General features: G+C 42.0%; 1 protein-coding gene across 7 annotated transcripts in view; it reads right to left on the bottom strand.

Annotated features, from left to right (window-relative positions):
• Nucleotides 1-597: 597 nt before the first annotated feature.
• Nucleotides 598-22900, bottom strand: part of sh3pxd2aa (SH3 and PX domains 2Aa) — a 149175-nt gene continuing 126872 nt past the window's right edge. For 4 of the 7 annotated variants that reach the window (XM_074631023.1, XM_074631019.1, XM_074631021.1 and 1 more), the window contains 6 exons: nucleotides 20092-20209; nucleotides 15893-16296; nucleotides 15769-15783; nucleotides 13854-13903; nucleotides 12753-12872; nucleotides 598-10816 (listed from right to left, as the gene is read on the bottom strand). In XM_074631023.1, coding sequence (XP_074487124.1) covers nucleotides 8738-10816; nucleotides 12753-12872; nucleotides 13854-13903; nucleotides 15769-15783; nucleotides 15893-16296; nucleotides 20092-20209 — 2786 coding nt within the window. In that variant the 3' untranslated portion in view covers nucleotides 598-8737. The remainder of the gene's footprint in view (nucleotides 10817-12752; nucleotides 12873-13853; nucleotides 13904-15768; nucleotides 15784-15892; nucleotides 16297-20091; nucleotides 20210-22900) is intronic. The other 3 variants (XM_074631026.1, XM_074631020.1, XM_074631022.1) reach the window with 1 other exon arrangement.

Raw genomic sequence — 22900 nt, 5'->3', positions numbered from 1 at the left:
TTAGCCTGCTACGTTCTATGCAACGGTACATATAAAAATGGCCGCTGCTCTGACCATCCTGCTGTGTTGATTTGAATATGAATGTTCTACTCTAATTCTATGGTCATCCAGTATCAGTCTCTCAGTCAGAAAAGCACGAATGAACCTCCTAAAAAGCTGCAGGCCAAAGTGATGGTTGGTGGTGCTTCTTTGGGACGGAGGTGTAAGCAGATATTTCATGTAACTTTAGACACAAGTGATAAATCGCTCCACACACGTTTGGATACAGGAGAGCAAAAATTATTTTCTCCCCTCTTTAAGTGTGAACCTGGGGCTCCGAGAGCTCGTTCGTCTTCATTCATTGCATTCAACCTCCTCGCGCTTTTCTCTCATAACTCATACCTCGCTATATAGAACCAGCTGCATTGTTCTGCTCATCCACATCTAAACTCACTTAATCTGGACGGGCACAATAAGGCGAATAAAGATAAATGTCTCAATCTGTAATATTACTGTCACATACTATCTAGCTATGAGCAGGAAGAGGGTGCGCTGCTCTTCTCTATCTGCAGTAGCACATGTGACTGGAAGTCGTGAGACAAATGAAAAAGGAGCCGGTTCTAAAACAACAAAGATAATACATTTAATATTGTTTCTCTTTTTGGGCAATGCGAGATACAATGTAAACATGTACAAGATACAAAAAAAGGGAACAAGACTTGTCAAAATGAAACGGTAGATAAGAAAATGCCCTGTTTTCAAAAGGAATGCACATGTGCAGAATGTCTCCAATCAAATTAATTTGGACATTATTTGCTCTTCATTGTACGTCGTCCTATTCTGTGGCGTAGTGTGATGATGCTTTGGACAGATGTGCCTTATCATCATGTGACCAGGGTAGATGGCTCCTCATTGGATGATTTTTAGTGGATTAAAGCCTCTTTAGTCTCCTCATGGCATATCTTTTGAAAACAAGAAGCTTGCAAGAGTTAAACACAATTTGCATAACAATGGTAATAAAAAAGAAAAGAAAAGAATAGCACCTCCTTTGGTCCAACTCAAGGCCTGTGGTTGTTATTGTGTTTGTTGGTGTGGTTGACATGCTGGTTGTTTTTGTCAGAATTTCCAGATCAAGAGCGTGATGTCATCGGGCTTCCGAGTGTTTTTTATTTGGCACGCTGCTCTCCACAGCAGGGTGGTGACAAATTATATTCTATAAATGCAACATCCAGGGCTAAAAACAGGCTTCTCATAAATCTACCTCAGCTGTAACTCAGCATCAATCACTTTTGACAGCTCGTCTCCACCGCTAAAATATGGCTGAGCCCACGACCGGCACCAGAGGTTCCCACGCAGAATGGCAGCTGCCGCCGCGGTGTACTTGATTAGGACGCCGTTAGCGCCGGAGTATCGTCTGACTGGCAAAGGTTAATTAAGACACACTGTTGTGCTAATTAGAAACAGGGATTCAAACAGAGACAAAGAAAAAGTGCCACAGAGAGACACAGCTGCACGCCTCATTCCTCGACACAGCCTGTTTTGTGCAGCTCGGAGACAGCTCCCGCTGATGCCCGCTGGCGCGTCAAACAACTGCGACTCTGTGAGGAAGTTTTCAGAATGACATAAATAATCAGCGTTCCCTTATTCACAGGCTTGGGATTTTTTTTTTTTTTTACCCCAGCCCTGCAGCTTCGCTTACTCTTTCCTTTCTTCTCTCACACTCAAACAAAAACTACATATTAATTAAAAAAACCTACAAAATCATCTCCCTAAATACCTCAAAACCTGCTCCCACACACTTACTGAAACTTTCATATCAAACCTACCCCTCCTTCTATCAAGCCTTTAGAAACTCAGCAATCACTCCACTCCAGAGCTGGCTACTGTTGACTTTTGAAGCCCCTATCCATTATGAATTAAAGCTTGCTTCATTAGATGTGAACAAACGCTTCAAATCCTGCGTTACACTTTTACAACATTCAATTATTTTCTCAACAAAAAAACAGAGGAATAAGGCAAAAAAAGTGTGAAGCCCTTTTTTTTTTTTTGTCTTATTCCAAAAAAAAAAGAAACTTTTTCAACAGCGAGCTCAAACTCTCACACCCTCAGGGCTACATAAGATCTGAAGACGCTGACAGTAAAAAGAAGCTACAATCAGACTTAGGATCCGTTTTTAAAGTTATTCTATGGACGAAGTGAAAGTGAGAGTGAGAGAAGCTTCTGTAGTGTGAACTCATTTGTCTCTCACTGACTTTGCAGTTTCTTGCAAAGCAGCTTGAAAAACATCCAGTGCCGCAATTAAAACATTGTTTTGGGAGTAATGAGATCACAGCTCGGGTTGGGGAGGGGAGAGCTCATTGGTTTTGGGGGTTTGATGGAGGTGTTGGAAGGAGTTGGAAGGACTTGTAGTTTTTTAGAGTGGAAACAGTGCTAGCCTTTCATCTCCCTCCTATCAAAGCAGAGCTCCTCTCACCTCACTCTCACCTTGTCTCCTAGAATCCACTATCTGATCCATCTCGTGCCTCCCTGCATCCTGCTCTCGCAAATCTCCTCCTTGACCTCCAAATTCTCTTCTCCTGAGTGCACCTGCAAACAATCCATCTCATCATGCAAAAACACACACACATCCCCACCCCCGCCCAAACCCCTCCTACATATCTCAATCATTTCACCGGGAATAGACTGTGTCGAGGAAGGAGAGAGAAGAAGGAAAGAGAAGAAAGGAAGTGTAGCCAGGGAGGAATACGCCACGGCAGCAGCAGCAGCTAGTGTTTGGGATTACAGAGCCCAAGGTGCTTCACGCCTGAGAGGTGCCGTCCATTTGTCGAAATAAAAAGAGAGCGAGGGATAAAACAGGGCGCCGGCGTAGCGGAGCTGTCTCACACAAGGCTGGCCTTCGGGTCGAGAAACTCATATTTCCTGTGGCGTGAATGACTCCTCATCATCATTGTCGAGTGTGTGTTGGCATGTGCGCACACAGCGGAATGCAAAAAAAAAATATTACCACCGCCAAATTCCATTTCCATTCTGCCGCGTGGATGCACGCAGGTTTAAGAGCGGTGCGGCTGAAATAGGCTGAGCTGGTATGATTGAAAAAAGAAGAAGCCTGTAACTTAAAGATACAGTTATAGACATTTTTGGGAAATACACTTATTTAGTTTCTTGCAGAGAGTTAGATGAGAAGATTGATACAGTTAGATATATATATATTACCGCGTTAAACACAAAGCTAAAGCCAGGAGATAGTTAGCTTAGCTTAGCAAAAAGACTGGAAACAGGTAAACTTCTGTCCAAAGAAATCTACCAGCACCTCTAAAGCTCATTAATTATCAGGGTACGTCTCATTTAGTTTGAACCATTCAAAAACTAAAGAGTAAGTGTTGGGTAATGTGCTATTTCTTGGCCGTGTGCAGTGACTTCCTGGCATCTTTTCGTCAACCAAGTGTAAAACCACAATGTTGTCGTTAACAAGTGTTAATTAGTAAGAACTGAACTTCTGTTTAACCTTTCCACAGGCTAGATGTCCACCCTACTCACAGGCTGTGGTCCAATAGTCACAAAAAATGACATATGTCTTTCCTAACCACTTTTGCTTGACCTCGATGGAAAACATCATGAGGTCAAGGCTAAGCTAAGCTAAGCTAAGCTAAGCTAAGCTAAGCTAACCGTCTCATGTCTTTAGCTTCATATTTAAAGATTCCCTACAGACATGGTTAAAAACATTCAAAAATACAAATACATAATTTGTCCCTTATGGTTTATCAACAACACTGTTAAATTACCTCGTTAAAAATTTGTACAATTGCATCTACTCTCTCCGCCTCATTTTTTATTTATTTATTTTTTAAGTATTACTTGCGTCAAAAGTTGAACTTCTCAAATTTCTCCTACTTTACTGAATTCTCTGTTCAATGTAGGCTCCAAGTTTGCACATCACACTTGCAAAAGTTGGACCACGATGTTGTGATGTCACAAAATCACGCTGGTACGTACACGCCTTAAACTGAAATTTAACGAGAGCTCAGAGAAACTTTTTGTCCCTTCGGCAGATGAATCTAATGAGTCGAACTCTGGACATACATCATTCGGCACAGTGAAGGTCAAACATCCGAGTGAGGTAACAATGAGCAAAGCTTATTTTTGAGTGGAGGGGTTCTTTAAATGACACGTCTTAACATCATGAGAGTGGCATCAATCTTCTCATCTAACTCTCATCAAGAAAGCAAATCAGGGTATTGCTCTCTACTCTCTTCCATTACTGTACCTTTAAGGTGGAGTTTAACTAAATACTATCTCAACAAAAGGATTTATGGACATAAGCTCCCCTAACAATAGAGGGAACTCTATGTATTGGCCTGTACACTCAGGAAGTCTTTAGCACGTATTCACCTGTAGCACATGGATAAGGCCTGCCTGGGGCTAAGCAAAGAGAAAAATAAAGGTTTTTCTATTTTTGGCGTACATCCTGGAAGTTGATGGATTGAACTGAAATGGCCTGAAGGGGCGTTCATCTCCCCGCTCTCTTGTTTACTCTCCCGGTTCCAAATGTCACCTTCGCCATGGTGATCGGTGAGGAAAAAGTCTGACTCGGTTTGACGACGATGGGGGTAAATGTCAAGAGAGGCATCGGCGTGGGTACAGAGAGGACACACTCCAGAAAGCAAAACAGCAAAAAGAGAAGAAAACAACAACAACAACAACAACGCAAAAACAAGAAACTATCAAAATTCCATTCAGGCACGAACGTGACAGCTCAGAGCAGGGCCACTGAGGCCCCTGATGATGGGCCCATGACTCTCCGGATGGCTGTAATGTCAATACAGAATGGGTCAGCGGGTTTCTGCCATGCCATTCAAAAAATCACTGTCCACTGCTGATCCGCGGCAGGAGGAGCAGAGATTCTCATGCTAGTTATTAGAAAAGTCCATCACGTCAGGAGATAATGAGATGTCACATACGACTGCTTTGGTCCAACAAGTTTTTTCCAACGCGTTTATAAGGGCCGTTCACACCTGCTCTTTAAGATCGACTTAAAATGATACACTTGAAATGATGGTAAAAAGCTCATGACTGGCAGTGTGACCGGGAATATCTACTCCCAACAGATGAAATGGCATTGTTCACAAGACCTGCGATATTTGTCCTCTTGTTGAAGCATGATGTGTTTCTTATCTATTGCACATTTCCTCGTGGGTACATTTCAGAATTTGACAAAAAAAAAAAAAAAGGTTAAAGCATGAATAAAGATAGATGCTACACAGCTAAATGTAGGCCTCACACAGAACGATTCCCTTGCTATTTCAGCCGAGTCAGCCAATTAGACTGTTGTCAGGCTATTAAATAGGCATTATCAGTCGCTATAAGCCCCATGGATGTGGGTCAATAGGGGACACAAAAAACAGGGTTTTCACGCAGGAGACCGGAGTTTGCATCCCGCGTGAAACCAACAACGTGTAGGTGTCTTTGTGTTCGTAGTTATTTATTGCCTAAACCTAAATAAATTGTAGTTTTTTTCGCCTGAACCTAGAGAAGTTGTAGTTTTGTTGCTTTAATTTAAAGAAACCTTTTTTTAATGTTCAAAACATGAAGTTTAATTCAGTTTTACAACATGTTAGAACGTGTTGCTTTTAAGTTTAACTCTCACTTTTACAACTTAGTAGGCGTTATAGGCCCCCAATGACCCACATCTATGGTGCTTATAGCGACTGTGAAACGCCTATTTAATGGCCTGATAACAGTTGAATCGGGTGGCCAAGTAAATTCAGATCAATCAAAAGAAGCAATATGCAATAATAATAATAACGTGCTGGAGCGAAATGTACAAAGTGATTTAACACATTTACATAATGCCTTCGTCTGGATGGGAAGGGGCCTTATCTTTGACCCGCAAATATCTTAATCTCATTATTTATCCTTATATGGTTGGATTTTTAATTTGCATATGCTAAAATGAATGCAAATACCTCACATATTCGCCTTTATGATGATATTTTAGATCTTTGGTTGACCGCTGGGTCGGCATTTTGCATACTAAGGTGCCAATTTGTGAATAATCTGTATAATGTTATACAGTAATATGAGTGGGGGAGTACGGTGATTGTCAAACTGTGATAAGATAATAAAATTAGTCATAATAAATACACAAAAATCCGGCATTATGTAAAGCACAATAAAGATGAAGGAAGTGCCCATGATTTGCTAAAGTTGCAGCGCACAGCATAGAGAAAAAAATTATAATTTTGTTTTAAATTTAAAAAATAAAAATAAATTATTGCCCAATACAAAAACACGTGCTACAAAAATATTTTAGCTGCACTGAGATTTTAAAAAAAAAGAAAGAAAGAAAGAAAACAAAAAAAAATTCTGTACAATTTTTGGTGAGACTCACTGACCAGCAGCGCATTTCTTATTGCACTGAGGTAGGACGGCTGGTAAGCCTTGTAGTTGGGATAAAAATCATGTTGTAGTACCTTTGAGCTCCCACAAGAGGGCTCTGTTTCTCCAATTCTAGTCAAACTTTGGCATGCTCACTGTCATGGAGAGAACTCATTATAGAGTTCCACCTCTCACTTGAGAAATTAAATAATTTCAAAAACATATTCAATAAATAATATGCTGATTATTTACTGCATCTTTACATTAATGCACCGTAAAAAAACTGATTTAAAGTGCACTAATTCACAAAACAGAACCACTTCGTTCCTCATTATTGCCACTGTGTGATCACAGAGTAACAAACAGACAAACAAAAAACAAACATGGTTTTGCTAAAATAGATAACTGCGATCTAGCAGGTACTGTACTTTGTTTAATACTGTCCAGCAGAAACATAATGAAAAGTCAGTGTTGAGTCTCGTACAGAGAGCTCACACCGCTCATTAGAAAATGTATTTCAGCAGTCTTGAACATCAGCCATTTGAATTTCAAAAGTTATATTTTAGCTCAGAACGTCAAATTCTCTTATTTCACTTCTACATTTGGGGATAATTATTTTTAGCTTGATATTTTGAGGTGATGGATGAGTCTTATTTATATGATCATATAATATATGATATGAAACTTAACTATAATTTGGGAGATGTGGAAATGAAACTAAACTTTGCAACAAATGAATACACTATGTTGTCTTCTATTTAATGTCAAAAGCCATACTGCACAGCAATATCTAATATCACAATTGAATGTTTACTTCTAGTTTCTATAAGATCTAGATCTACCTCTAGATCTATAATTTTGAGAAAATATATCAAGTGCTTCCAGGTATTGATTTTTTTTTTTTTTCAGTTCAGAAAACTCGTTTTAGGCATTGTGTTGAATACACTGTATTACTTGTACCATAAATAAATAGTAAAAATCACACAAAAAATAGCCAATGAAATGACATTTCTCTTTGGTTTGATCACATTTCGGGATGCAATTATGTCCCTGGGATTCAATTATTTCACCACATTTCCAGTACTTATTCAATACATCTCCGCAACAGCTGTATAATTAAATGTATACAAAACAAAATATATACAAAATCAAATATTCCTGGGACTAAAAGCACTATGGTAAACCTAAACCGTGGTAATTGTTTTCATCTTTTGAGATTATTAGCTACCTAGATATGAGGTGGTTTTGTTCTGGAAATGAAGTTACAAGTTGTTCCTTTGATTTCCATAAAACTAAAACATTTGACTGTTGTTTTCAAGTTTCACAGTTTTTTGTTTTTTTTTAAATACATTTGTTATGCCAGATAGTTACATCTGGGATTAAAAGCATGACTATTAACATATTTTTTCTGGGGCTTGAGGATCAAAGAAAGACAAAACTATGCCAATTTATGAAACCTGAGCACCTCCTGTATATTTTGTGTCAGATGGAACACGACGTGAGGCAGGAGCTTTAACTTTTTCCAATTCTCGGCTGTCGGTGGAAAACAGATGTCACAAGAAAGCAGAAATAATTCTCTAAGGAAGACTTGCATCAACACAAGACATTATAACATGAACAATGAAACTAAATAAAAAAAATACCGATAACAAGATTAAAATGTTTTTTTAGTTTGCTTGATGACTTAAAACAAATAAGTTCTCTGGTGACGAAGTTACTTAAATCTCTGTTTTTCTTTCTTCCATCTGTGTTGGACCAATTAGAGCACTCTATACCGAAACTTTGCACATTGTTTGCACTCTATAGCGGAGCTCTTAATTGGTTCTGGAATTACTCTCGGTGGTGTTCGTAGGCCTATGGCACTCTTAAAAGATTTGGTTGATTTAATGTTTTGCCATCCACCATTTAGGACCTCCATTCAGGTGATCGAATACAAAAGGCACTTATCGGCCATCAGAGTCAGTGATGGGCAGGAATAAGCATAACCATTACCCTGCTCAACTTCTGTATTACATGATGCCAACCTCTTTAAGAGGTTATCGCTCCCATTCATACCATTTTAGAACTCAAAGACGCCGTCCTCTTTAAATTTCCTCACTCATGGATGACCAGTCCCACATTTCTGTCTCTCATTCCCGGCTAAAATATTTAAAGTCTTTACACTCCTCTTCGTATACGTTTTAGTAAACCAGCACTAAAAGTGTCCTTCCTTATCAGATTAAAACATCTTTCTTTTTTACACGCAACCATAAATGTACATTTTCAAGGACATATTGCTTACGGGAGATTGCGGGTAACATTCTTAAGGAGTGATGCCACCGACGTCCTTGGAGACATCAAAAGGGAGAGATGGGGGGGAAGGGTTTGGGGGAAGGATGTTGTTTTATTTTTTCCGCTCTAGGTAGTTAGAGGGGACCCAACCCTTGCGGGGAAGCAGGCTGTCCTGCACCTGGCAGTACCACCATCCATTGGGGTTTCTCTCCAACACCTCCAGACAGGTGCCCTCAGTGAAACCCATTGTTTCCTCGTCGCCGCGGTAGTCAGCGATGGACACGTACACATCCCTGCCGAGGTTATTGTGGATCAGTTGGCTCTTCTCTATGGGCTTGGGTCGAACTGTAGACACTGGGATGCCGTTGCGTTGGTTGACTCTGCTCAGGGCGTCCTGGACATTGCTTGTGCTGAATGCGCTCCCCGAGGACCCCAGGCTGGAGCGCTCAGAAGGCCTCTGACTTTCGACGACTACATGGGGCCGCACGGTGCTGAAGGAGGCGTTTCGGCGGACACCGAGAGTGGCAGAACCAGAGCCATAGTGATCGCTTCTTCCAAGAGAGTCATTTCGCCTCAGAGACCCCGTCATGTAGTGTCCATCCTTGGATGGCTGTGTTGTGGTCACAAATACAGATTGAGGCCTCACTGCCACCTGGCGTACCCCGTTCCTCATCCGAACACCTCCATTAACCATCCCGGACGGCTTCGAGAAGCCACCGGGAGGCTTAGAAGGAATTGGCGGCGTGTTCCTTCTCAAGCTTTGATGCTGCTGGCCCTGAATGTTGATGTTATTGAGGGCCAAAACGTGCTGCTCGTTTTTCTCCAGGCTGTTGGACTTACTGCCGCCACTCCCGTGTCCATCTAGGTCTAACCCAACTGCGTCAACCACATGTCTGACAGGTTCCAGGTAGTACGAGGGAGCCCAGCCCTCCTCAGATCCCCAACGGATGTACCACCAGCCACTCTCCTGTTTCTCCAGAACCTCGACCTCCACCCCAGCTGGAAAGCTGATCTCGGAGTCCTGGACCTTCTTGTAGGCATCCAGGGAGCGGTAGAGATTGGGGCATTCCGCGTCCGAGTCACCACGGCTCCCTTTGGAGTAAACAGAAGAGAGATCTGAGGTACTGCGCGAACACATTGAGTCCTCTGATGAGATGACAGAGGCTGTTTCAGAGTCGTCCCCGCGAGTAGGTTTGAGGCTGTGAGGCCGAAACTGACTCGTAGGCCTCAGCTGCCGTCTCAAAGAGCCGATGTCCATCCTCTCAGGACTCTGAGGCTCTGATTTGGTCAAGAGCGGTTTAGGTCTGACAGAAGGCTTGGGCCTGGTGGAGGGGCTCTGACCGATTCTCTGCTCCACATCCCGGCTGAAGGCATGGCCTTTCTTGGGGCCTCTGGTCAATTCATCTGATGAAGAGTGGGGGCTGTTGTCCTGTGACCTGAAGCTGATATCTATGTGTCTGCCCAGGGTCTGGCTTCTCCGGTTCATCTCTGGCGTCATGGTCTTCATGGGTCTACCAGCTAAAGGTGAAGATCCGGATGGTTTGCGCGGGACTGTGGAGGAATGGTAGCTCCTTGGGGAATTCGGCTCGCTGGTACCTTTGACCGAAGTTCTTTGAGCACCACTGCTTTGCCTGAAGCCGTCGTTCTCATAGATACACTCCTCTTTTCCAACCTCCTCTACAGACCTATAAGAAGTTCTTCGATGGCTGAACACGGGGGACGCCTTGCAGACGGGAGGAGACACCTTGCAGACAGGAGGAGAGGCCTTGCAGACGGGAGGAGAGGCCTTGCAGGAAGGAGGAGAGGCCTTGCAGACGGGAGGAGAGGCCTTGCTGGAAGGAGGGGAGCTGCGGTACTTGTCGCCGACCACGCCGCTGATCTTCACATCCAGGGAATCTGTGTCCGACTCACCTTCGCATCCGATTGCAGGAATATCATATTCAGGTTCCTCGTACACAGGCCTGCTTGGCGGCTCTGAGGCTTTGGAGGCAGAGTTAGTAGGAGGGGGAGCCTCCTCAGACTCTTGTTTTTTGACAGGCGGAGCTGGGGGTGGGACTTTAGGCCGGGTCAGGGTGCTGGTCCGACGGCTGAGATTTGGCTTCTTACGCTTGTCAATGTAGGAACAGGGGGCCCAGCCCTCCATCTCTCCAATCTGCACGTACCACCAGCCTCCAGGGTTCTTCTCTATCACCTACACAACAAGACATGGAAGATATTTAAAAAGTAAAAAGTATTTTTCTTTCTTTAGGCAAACTTGCTAAACACTGATGAGGGGTTAGGGGTCAGGAGATCCAAGACATGCTGTTATTACATCTGCTATTATAGTCTTTTTGTTAGGGCTGCATAATTAATCAAATATTAATTGTGATCACGATTTTGACTTCCCACAATTAAATGAACATGACCGACTGCGATATTGACGTTTAAAATGCTCCGCTCATTGAAAACTCTGCTGCATAAATCAAGCGCTTCCTAAACTAACAGCTGCAGAAGAACCGTCAATCAGCAGCCGATCAAAACCGGCCAGTTTTCAGCAGTCTCACATATCCAATATTTTGCCGGTCACACACACATGTGCAACACGTCGTCGGTGTGAAAGTTCTTCAGTGGGAGTGGGAGCTGAAATTTGTCACAACTTCAAATCCAGAATAAGCCGTGGAGGAACAACCTTAAAACATTTGCAACAACTAACTTAATCAGACTCTTATTATATTGTAATTTATTCCCATGATGCTGCTCAGAGTGATCACTATGACCGGATCGTCTGCCGACAGCACGGAGCTGTTGAGCTCCGTTAACGGAGGTTCCATTGAGTTATTAACATTATAATGCGCTCAAGCTATGTTCAGTAAAAATCGATATTGGGCGAATGTAAATTACAACGCTATCATGATGTGTTCAAATGTAATCTTGTAAAATGTAGCTTTCGGTGAGAAACTTGAATAACTCCAGTTGTTTGAAGGAGATGTTTTCACAGCAATATAAAATAGATAATAGAGAGGGAAATATGACCTGTTTAACTTTCTAACACTAAAGTCAACTATAAGCAGCTTATAATACAAAATTATTACCTCGGCCAAGGCCAAAGACCTTAACCAAAAATGCCGGTTTGTTGGTTTGTGTGTTGGTTTGTGTGTTTGTTTGTTTGTCTGTTAGCAGGATTACGATGGATTTGAATGAATTTTGTTGGAGGGGTGGGGTGTAGCACAATGAACAATCCATTCGATCCTTCTGAGAGCAGAGAGATATGTGTGTGGATGTGTGTGCGGGAGCTGCTGGTCGTCCGTGGTGAGAAAGAAAAAAGCGGTAGATGACTGTCATGACTGATGACGGTAGGATGAGAGACAACGTAGTATAACGTTATACAGACATATCAAGGCTGCTGAACGAGAGAGGCATCCGCCGATACGTTACACGGAAACACACCGCGTTAATAATAAGCCGACCACCTCAAGGTACCACCAGCTGTGAGCTGTGATCTGTTTTTAAAGTCACGCACCTTGGCGGAGGTCTGCGCTCTCCGAGTGCCATTCTAGTTAGAACTATTAATGCCAAGATCTTTTTTTAATCATAGCAAATATTTAAATTAAAACATGATAATGTATTTGCTAATCATTTGAATTGTGTGTGTTTATGCAAATAACCACTATAGATGACAATAACAAAGTAAAAGGATAACATTTAGAATGTAGCACAACACGGAAGTGAAAGCAGCGCTCTGTTTATATAAATGTGAAACTGCAATAAAAATATTTTGTCCTTAATATCTATGAAATAATCGTGATGAATAATCGCGATCTCAATATTGATCAAAATAATTATGATTGTCATTTTAGCCATAATCGTGCAGCCCTACTTCTTGACATTAATGACAAACGTTGACACACTGTCTAGAATTGCCAGCTCAACATAACAAAAAACACCTGGAAGGAATCCTTGTTGTTATTTTCATCTCTCTACCTGAGTCGCCGCGCAGCTACATCATCACGTTGAAACACAAATCTCAAGGTCGCATCTCTATTGCCTCAGCTTTCCCTGTCTGTCTGTGGAGCACTCAGTTGACATACATATTCAATGAGCCCTGACTGTCTAATCTCAGCAACAACAACATAGATCTGGCCTCTTACATCAGCCTTTTGTCCTCCACGGAAACTGATGCCATCAGAGATGGAGGACTGGAAATCTGCTATGGTGTAATACTCTGCTTCCACAGCAGGGGGCTCTGGTGGCTTGGGTAACTGGAATCCCTGTACAGCAAAAGGAGGAGAGAGATGTGAGCAGCTGACATCATATCTAGACATCATTATATTGAGTCTGACTACGTCTTAAGAATGACTAAGACATAATAATTCTATCATTTTGAGATAAAGTTTATGGTTTCATATGATAATAATATACACATATATATATAGTATTTAAAGGTCCCATATTGTAAAAAGTGAGACTTTCATGTCTTTTATATTATAAAGCAGGTTTAAGTGCTTTATAAATACTATTAAACTATCAAAACGCTCAATATACGGAGAAATACACTAGGCCCGTATTCAGAAATTGTGCGTTTGAAACAAGCTGCTAGAATTTTTGTCCATTTGTGATGTCACAAATATACAATATTTAGACCATTACACGGTTTTAAACGTAAATATTCTAAATGTGTCCCAGTTTATTTCCTGTTGCAATGTATGTAAATAACATCAGCTGACAGGAAGTAAAACATGGACCCAAGCTGTTGCCTAGCAATGCAATTCCATTGAAATGCACTAAAACGGAGCGTTTCAGACAGAGGGTGAATACAGGTTTATTCAGGCAGACAGTATGAGGATAATAAAAGTTTTTTTTAAACATTACAGCATGTAAACATGTTCTAGACGAAACACAAAATACAACCTGAAAATGAGCATAATATGGAACCTTTAAATGTGTGCAGTGGTAGATTCAGATGATCAAAGACATGCTGGAATTATACTACTGAGCTTTAACGGTTGCTATGCCAACTCTGGCAGTAACCTGGGAGCTAATTAATAAATCTTTCTTTTTATTTCGTTATTCTTATTAACTGTATTTATACTGCTTTGAAATCTTTTTTCAGCAAGAGCCTGTGTTTGTAAATGTGCTAGAACATTCTCTGCTCTGATCAAGAACAGATCTGTGATGCTTTCTGTTGAACATACAGTCATATTAAAGAAAGCTCTCCTGGGTATTGTTAGGAAGCTTTTGAAATTTCTTACCAAGTTGGGTTCTCTTCGCGGGGGAGGTTTTTGTCTCAGATTTGGAGACCCTGATAAACAAAGAAACATCTCATTAAAACGGATTTGCAATGCACTTAAGCTACATCCGACAGTCGGTAACAATGCAGTTATATTTGTGCCTTGTTCCTGTGAGCGCAAAGACAGAAATACTTATACCACTGCACCAGCCCCTTAGTGGCTGACCCTCTGCCTTTTCATAAGACAGACGCAGCGTCATTCACTCCAGCAGCATCAAGATGGGCAGTCCGGTGAGATATCTCATATCTCATGCTACTCAGAAACCTTTCATAGCACTCGTTTTGATGTCTCACTATGGGATACGGAGACTCCCGTATTGCCGGACAAGATTATCTTGATGACAAACCTCCAGCCCCGCTCACACAGAAGTATGTGGATGAAGCAGGTCCAGGCGAGGAGCCCACGCTCAGGACAGTGTGAGTGAGGCTTCAGAGGTATGGCTAGTATAGTATTATCGGTGGCTAGTATAGTATTATCGGTGGCTAGTATAGTATTATCGGTTGCTAGGGAAGCACTCAAAGAATGGTAGGCAGCTTCACAGCCCCAGGAAACTCTTTTTATACAACTTAGTGTTGTCACGATACTGGGATTTCTAACTTCTATACAATACCTTGAAAAACAAGACAATATTGAAGGCATCAAATTTGGAGATTTGTATTAAAAAATAAATAATGTGTGTGTCAACTCACTGTCGGAGAGAAGAGAGAGCAGAAAACACAGCTGTGTGTCGAAACTGTGGAAAACTAATATTAAAACCGTTTCAAATTTTCAGTATCGATATGTATCGATACTTCGATATTTTTTACATCACTAATACAACTCTTTTAATACATTCTGGTTGTAAGGTAGTCTGTTCTTTGTATCTATCTTGGTAGGTTGCTAGGTAACCATATACAGTATGCAGTAGCTAATTAAGCTAGTTGGTTACCTTGATGATGGCCACCTTCATAGACAATCATTAATGTACTGTAGTTCCTTTAAAAATGTAACTTTAAAAGGACTGTATGTAACTTTTTACACGTATAAACATGTTTTAATCTTTTTTTTTATTGCCAATTTGTGAACAAGTCAAAAATTAGCCTGACCTAAAAGTTAGACCTTCTGCGATTTTCTGGGTTTCCTCTATCAGCCTGTAGACTGCTTTTAATGTGAAGAACCCCGGCCCGTTTTTCTGGGAAAATGCGCCACGCGTGTTCACGAGTGCCTTTATTTTAAGCTCCAGTGTGCAACCATAGCTATCACCCCCCACCGCAACTCAGACTCCAACACAAACTCCACGGAAGCACAAAAAAAACCCAGGGATATATCTAGTGAAGCCCGTCTTGCATAACAGGAATGTGACTTGTTTCCTTGCTGCTGAGTGAAGTGTGCAGAGCAACAGGACGCTGACTGTCGTTGACTTAACGGCCACAGGTGTCACTGTTAACTTGCTATTTCTAATTACATTGAGTCAATTTTTTGACTCAATTTTTTAAAACATTTCTTAAGAGCTCTGAGTTGAGTCCAGTATTTAGTGGGTGAAAAAGGTTAACATCGTGCACTTACAGTATGTGGATATTAGCAACCACGCAAAGATGCATGTTTGTCAATGCAATTTTTGTTTGCGGAAATTAATATATTCTTTTTGTGATAATTTCTCTACAAAATATAATTAATGTACTCGCTAAACCCATGCTCAGGAATGAGGCACACATATAATAATGCCATAAGGAACATAAGCAAGTAAACAAAAAATGGCCATACATTCTTAGTTTGTGAGTAAAATGGAAATCCACACACCGACCCCAAAATCCCATGTTAAATAGACGATTAGTGTGACAAAGTATTAGATGACACCACCATCACCATTAGATACACCACCAGGCGTGTAGCTTACCTATAGCATCAAAGCCTACACAAAAAGAAAAATGACATGTCTTAATGTCTCGTACACACACTACAAATCCTCCTCTCCTCAGTTTCAGTGCATTTACTGCTCAACTGTCTCCACAAATACTCACCGATTTCCACTCTGTGCGGTGCCACTCTCGCAACGGCTGGGGACCCGGGCTCGCCCCTCGCTTTATTTTCATTCAGGGCAGCACTCGCCGCTATTCCCAGACACGGGCTGTTGGTGTCACGGCCCGCGCTCAGCCTCCTGCCCGTCTCGGCGTTGATTTCAGAGTTATAGGGCATGGGCAGGCTGATCTCGCTCTTGGAGATGTGACGCTCCGGCGTGGTGCTCCCCTCTCCGTCCGTCTGGATGTCCTTCTCGCTGACCGACTTCTTTTGCAACAGGTTGCTGATCTCCATGATGTTGCCGATGATCTCCACGGGGCCTGTCAGGGTCTTCTTGCGGGGGGAGAAGTCCTCTTTCACCTTTTTCAAGTAGGAGGCAGGGGCCCAGCCCTCTTTCCCTAAGTATCTGTGAGCAGAATGCATAAAGACGGAATGTTTAATAGCGTATCTCGTTGAATTTATACCTGTTTTCTGTCATTTAAAGGTGCTGCACTGATTTTACATATAACGTCACTTCATGGGGGCATGTAGTTTAAAGGGGACATATCGTGCTCATCTTCAGGTTCATACTTGTATTTTGGGTTTCTACTAGAACATGTTTATATGCTTTAATGTTCAAACAACACGTTATTTTTCTCATAATGTCTGTCTGAATATACCTGTAAACACCCTCTATCAGAAATGCTCCGTTTTAGTGCATTTCAACGGAATGGCAACGGAATTGCGTTGCTAGGCAACAGTTTGGGTCCATGTTTACTTCCTGTCAGCTGATGTCATTCACATACACTGCAACAGGAAATAAACTGGGACACATTTAGAATGTTTACATTTAAAACTGTGAAATTGTCTACATATTGTATATTTGTGACATCACAAATGGACAAAAATCCTTACGGCTTGTTTCAAACGTGTGATTTCTGAATATGGGCTGTGCTTATTTCTCCGTATATTGAGCGTTTTGATAGTTATTGTAGTTAAAATAACAGTATTTATAAAGCACTTAAACCTGCTTTATAATATGAAAGACATGCAAATCTCACTTTTTACAATATGAGACCTTTAATGGGTGTGGAAATTTATCAGGCATTATGGGAAATGTAGGATCCCGAGTTTTTGGAGCTTTACCCATACAAGTGTACTGTGAGTCCTCCAGTTGGAAGTGCAGTACTAAAAATCACCCGAGTACCCCCTTTATCTCCCTGAGACCTGCAGGATCATGGGCGATCCTGACCTTTACTGTCTTTACTGTCTTTTAGAGGCTATAGCAGGTTCAGTTTTAGAGCTAGAGTGAAGGTGCAGATATCTGAAGATAAATATATGAAACTACAAAACCTAAGGAATCAAATCAGTATCAACCATGTAATACTAGCGTGTTGAAAAGACGACTAAATAACACTCCAAAGTTACCCACGAGTCTCCCCTTTACAGACATGCCCACGCTATGATAATCACATGCAGTTATTTGAATGCAGCATAAATGTGTTATTGTCTCCTAGTCTAAAAATGGTGTGTTTGAATATTTCTGCATACTGGGGTCCCTAAACAGTCTTGGAGTTACATAAATTGGGTATCACTGTAAAGCTGAGACTCTTGTGGATTCAATGAGCCCAACTGTATTCATGTGTGATGATGTTAGTCCCCATAGTAGCCATTTCATTGTAGTGAGACCATTTTTTGAAACTTGACCTCACTGTATAAAATGACCTGTGGTGACCTCTAGGATAATCACAGCCTCATGAAACTTTACAGCCTCAAACTAGAGACCTAGAGCATTCAGAGGATGGATGGATCAAACTAGAGACCTAGAGCATTCAGAGGATGGATGGCTTTCCTAGCTAGATTGACAATAAGGGGGTTTCTGAGCAGTTTACACCACAGAAGTGCTCGCCATCCAATTGCCCAAAAATGCAATTCCTGGAGAAATCTCCAAATGTCAAAAGTTTTTGATCCCAAATCACAGCATGGCTTTTTCTATGGTGTTCCTCAAGGTCTGGGTGTCTTAATGTGGTATTTATGAGGGATTATTGATCATTTTAATCAATTCTCGAGTGGTAAAAAAATGTAGCACCAAATCTGTCGAACAATTGGTATCAACCCAAAAATTGCTGCTACAACTTATGAGACATAATAAAGCATTGGGATGGACATCATGTATTGCTATCCTAATGTTCTAAGCCCTTATACACTTTTACAATTCATTTGAATTAATTCATTAATCAATTAATTCATGTTTATTTCTGATTCATGACCAGAACAACTTGACACACAGTGCTGAGCTGCCATCTCTCCCTAAAGACCCCCTGTATCCCCCTAAAAAAGACAAAAACAGGTCTCTTGTGGGTCTCAGAGGGTTAACTGATATAAGTCGGACCATGAATCATACGTAGAGGGAATAAACAACTACATTTCCACATTGTCTGGCATTTCAGTGTGGAATAAAATACACCAAATAAGATCCTGTGTATATGAAAAACAGACACTGCAATATTTTAATTCTAGTGACGTAGAGGCCGCAAAAGGCAAGTAAACAGACTCAATAATATATGCAAAGAGACAGTGCCCCCCCAACCTCCATATTTCAACATTCATTGTTAAGCTCAATGAGTCATTTTGGAGTGCTTTGTGAAACAATAAATAAGGTTTCCAAATGAGTCATTTGCCTCTAGGTGGGCCATTTTCTGCTCAGAAGAGATGGGATCATTTCTGCTTCCCTGATGCACGGACTCTAACTGCGGCCACAAGGAGTTCCCACAACAGACAAAAAAAGACCCCATGCTTGGACTTGGAGCATGCTTTGAAAAAAAAATGTCCCACTGGGAGCGGCATGGCTCCGACGTGCATCTGGAGTATATAACTTCCAGTCGTACAACGTGCTCTGAAACGGCTCGTCGTGCGTTGCGATGATGGCCGAGGAGTATCCAGTCAAGTCAGTTATACTTGTGCGTGTTCGTGTGTGTGTATATAAACATGCACACTCTTATGTGTGCGTGTGTATGTCACATGCCACGAGGCAGCATGTGATAGTAATCAGCTGTGCAGTGGAGCTCCGCAAGGAAACAAACAACTGGCAGGAAATACACATTTGCTGAGTAAACAGCACACATACAGTACAGTATGTGCAAACAGACACACACACATACACATTAGAAATCCAATGCAGGACGCCTAATTGACCTGCGGAGAGCGCCATATGTGAATCTCAATATCATTACGCAAATGAGAGCTGCAGGAAACTGCTGCCTCCTCTTGATCACAGCACCAAGCAATGACGACGACCAACGATGTCACTGCAGATTCCATTTCGCTCATCTAGCTGCTATTAGGCTTGTCGCGGTAGTCGGTGTTACCGGTGTTGCACGGTGGTCGGGCACACACCCATTATGTTACCTGCCCACCATCGTTTTGCTTTTTTTTTAATTGGAAGAACATTGCAAGGCATATAAATTACAGAGCAAATAAGTAGTCTTCCATTTTTCATCCATTTTTCCCTGCCATCCCTGACAATAAAGGAAATAACCAATATAACACCAATACTTATACGACTTAAGGCAGCAATGACACCAAAATTAGAAACACACTAGACACATGAAATAATAAAACACATACAACTTTCACGTATACAAAAAAAACATAAATAAAATAAAATAAAAATAAATAAATAAAGTAGTAAAAAAACAAATAAATAAATAAAATGTATTTAAAAAAAAGGAATTTTTTTTTTGTGCTTCTTTTACAGAAATATAACCCATTTAGTTCATTTTCGGCATATCAGCGGCATGTTATCAATAGATAGTCGGACGACGGACGCTACAAAGTGAAAGTACAGTGTATGCATCTGATGGTGGAGGATTTGGTGTTGAAGCCAAAAGCAAACGTGCCTATTTAGCAATATTTCAGATTTAAACCCAACATTATAAGGAATCCATAATGTTAATAAGGTAATCGCCGCAAGGAGGAAGACGGAGCGGTCACAGCCGGTGTGCGGCAAAAGCTGGACCGGAGAGGCCAGACACACCGCCACCCGGCGTTAAAGATCGGAGTCAGCGCGCTACACATGCTGACCGTCATCTTTTCTTGTAAAATGTCCGGTGTGATCGGTAACAACGATGTCGTCACAAGTTTATTCACCGCCGCCTCACCGTCACATCCCTACTAGCTTGCTATGTGTCGATTGGCGGAGCACGTATCGGCCTTTACTCACCTGATGTACCACCAGCCCTCCAAGTTCTTCTGGATGACCTCCACGGTGACCCCTTTCTCAAAGCTGACTTCATCCTTTCCTTGACTGGTGTGCGGCTGTATCGTCAAGTATTTCTCCTCTGGAGGTCAAAGAGGGGGTAAAGGACAGAGGAAGAGCAGCAGAGTGAGTGAACTGTTATCATTAAACATTGAGCGGTTAGACCACTGTGTAGTTTACGTCTCTCCAGAGGGCCTCATGAGGGGAAAAAATGGCGAGTGTGACCTACTTAAAATGCTTTGACTATTTCCATACCAACACAAACACAAGCCTCTCCCCCATTGTCCTACACAATAATAACAAGCAGCTCCCTCTACTGGCTGAACCTCTCCCCCCCTTGCAGCTCGTTTTTTTATCCACATGAGGCCTCATTCAAGCTATTTGGACCCTGATCCAGGGTCAGATTTCTCCTCTAGCAGCAGGCCCTCCCTCGAGGAGATAAGATATTTGGACCAAGTTCTCTCTTCTCAGATCCCTATCTGACCGCCACTCCTCTCTCACGCTCTGCTAGTTCTTCCGAGACCCTGTAGGGAAGGAAATTCTACAATGGGCTTAGTGGGGGAGCAGTTGAAGGTTTTAAATATGGGAGCAGAGGAGCAGACGAAAGATTGGCAGATAGGTCAGACCAAGATTCCCAAGCTGTGGCAGAGAAGATCAGTGAGCAGCACAGTAGCTTATTTCAGTGGCTGATGGATCGGTATGGCGTGCAGAGGAAAAAAAAAATCCCCTGCATACACAATTTGATGACTTAAAGGAACAGTGTGTAACATTTCGGGGCGATCTTTTAGCAGAAATGTAATATGATATTCGTAACTATGTTTTCATTAGTGTATAATCACCTTTAACTAAGAATCGTTGTGTTTTCGTTAGCTTAGAATGAGCCCTTCATATCTTGTTGCTCCGCCATGTTTCTTAGCATAGAATGGGGAGATAGGTGTATCGTCCCAGTGCTATCACGATACTTGGGTGCCGATGTGGTATGTATTGCGATTTATTTTTGTTAACTTTTTTAACTAGACCATGGGGAAAAGTTGAATCACACACTTCTAGGGACTTTTACTTTGGAAAATCTCTAAATTAATACAGTAAGAATGTTTGATTTTCATCATGTATGTAGTCAGAGATGTCCTGAAGTCAAATATATCAGTCATTGTCAGACATTATTTATTACATTTTTTAAAGCAACCCAAAAATCTAAGAATAAAGACATTTCCCTCACAAATTATTTTCTTGTACTGTTTTAAACTCTAGGTTAATATAATCCAATCAATCTTATTTCCATATATGTATTTTTGTATTAACAGTTATGAACGTGTATACTTCCGCTAACTTCGCCAAGTCCATCGCTAGCTCTCCCGTCAGCTCCGTCCTCTTTACCGCGTTACGGTCTCCTGTCCGTGACAGAGTTAGCATGCAGCTTTCGCCGTGATGTCTAGCTCTGCTTTTCCTGTAATGTGTGAAACCCAAAGTGTTTCCATCCTTTACTGGATGTGTAGTGTTTAACACTTTGGATTTAACATGTGAGGGTGCAGGTCGTATCCACGCCGACCCTCCCATTTTCTACTTTCTCGTTTTGGCTCGCTGCGGTTTGTTTTGGTTGACGGATACGGAACGGATATGACGTCATGTTACTTAGACTACAACAACAAAAGTGGTAACTTCCTTCTATCTCGGTATTGACTCAAATGAAGCAATCATATCGATTCTGGCATTAAGGAATCAATTTCGAAATCGTAAAAAAATAAATAATCGTGACGCATAGGTGAATCAATTTTTTTCCCACCCCTAAAGTTTCTATAGTAGCAGAACGGAAAAACTAAACTCTGGCCCTAGAGAGAGCCTTTTGCGTTTTTACGTTGCCAACGTAGTTCTCCGACATGATTGTGAAACCGGGGTAACATGAGACGCAGAGTGTAAAACCGTGGTACCGCCAGCCGCCGTCTGACTTCCGTTTCTCCTAAAGTAGTGTTATTATGGTAAGGATGACCTCTGAGAGAGGCCAACAACATTACTGTGGTTTTGCACTTGGCGGCTCACATTACCGCTCTCGTGGAGAGGGAGGAGTGAGCGGAGGGGTACTCAGTTTGCTATCTGCAACCACACCACTAAATGCTGCCAAATACGATACACTGTCCCTTTAATGCCTGGTTCAGACTACACGATATCAGCTCGATTATAGCCCGACACGGCCGTCGTAGGGGATCGGGAACAATAAATGAGTGTCATGTGCGAAAATCGATCCTCTCATCTCGTGTAGTGTGTCATAGCACACGACAACCGACGCCACGTCTGGGACGCCCCACGACACCCCGAGGAAAAGTCTAGCCTGTCAGGATTTTTCGTCTTGACACTCCTAGTGTGACATCTCCAACGACGTGTTCCTTTGCGTTGACCAATCAGGTGCTCTCTCCAGCGCGCAGTCGCAGTCAGGTCACTTGGTAATAAACAAACATGGAGAAAAGGAGGAGGGATGCCGAGTTTGCTGCTGTCAGGTGGGACAACCAAACTGACGAAAAATTCATTGAGTTGTGGCAACTGAACCCCCCCCCCTCCCACCCCCACTGCCTATTTGACGTTTCATCGAGGGAGTACCATGACAGAGTCAAAAAGACAAATGTTGGCGAGAAATAGCAGAAGTATGGACAGCCTGTACCGTCCTCTCTGTGCCACCCAGGAGCGCATCCACAACCCTTTTTTCTTTCTTTTCTTTTTCTTTTCGCAACACCAGACCACCGGCATCACACACAACGCTTCTGTCGCCATGATTGACGGT

This window comes from Sebastes fasciatus, chromosome 3 (assembly GCF_043250625.1).
Source record: "Sebastes fasciatus isolate fSebFas1 chromosome 3, fSebFas1.pri, whole genome shotgun sequence".
NCBI lineage: Eukaryota > Metazoa > Chordata > Actinopteri > Perciformes > Sebastidae > Sebastes > Sebastes fasciatus.
Note: the sequence above shows the minus strand (reverse complement) of the source record. Positions and strands in the feature narration are given on the sequence as shown.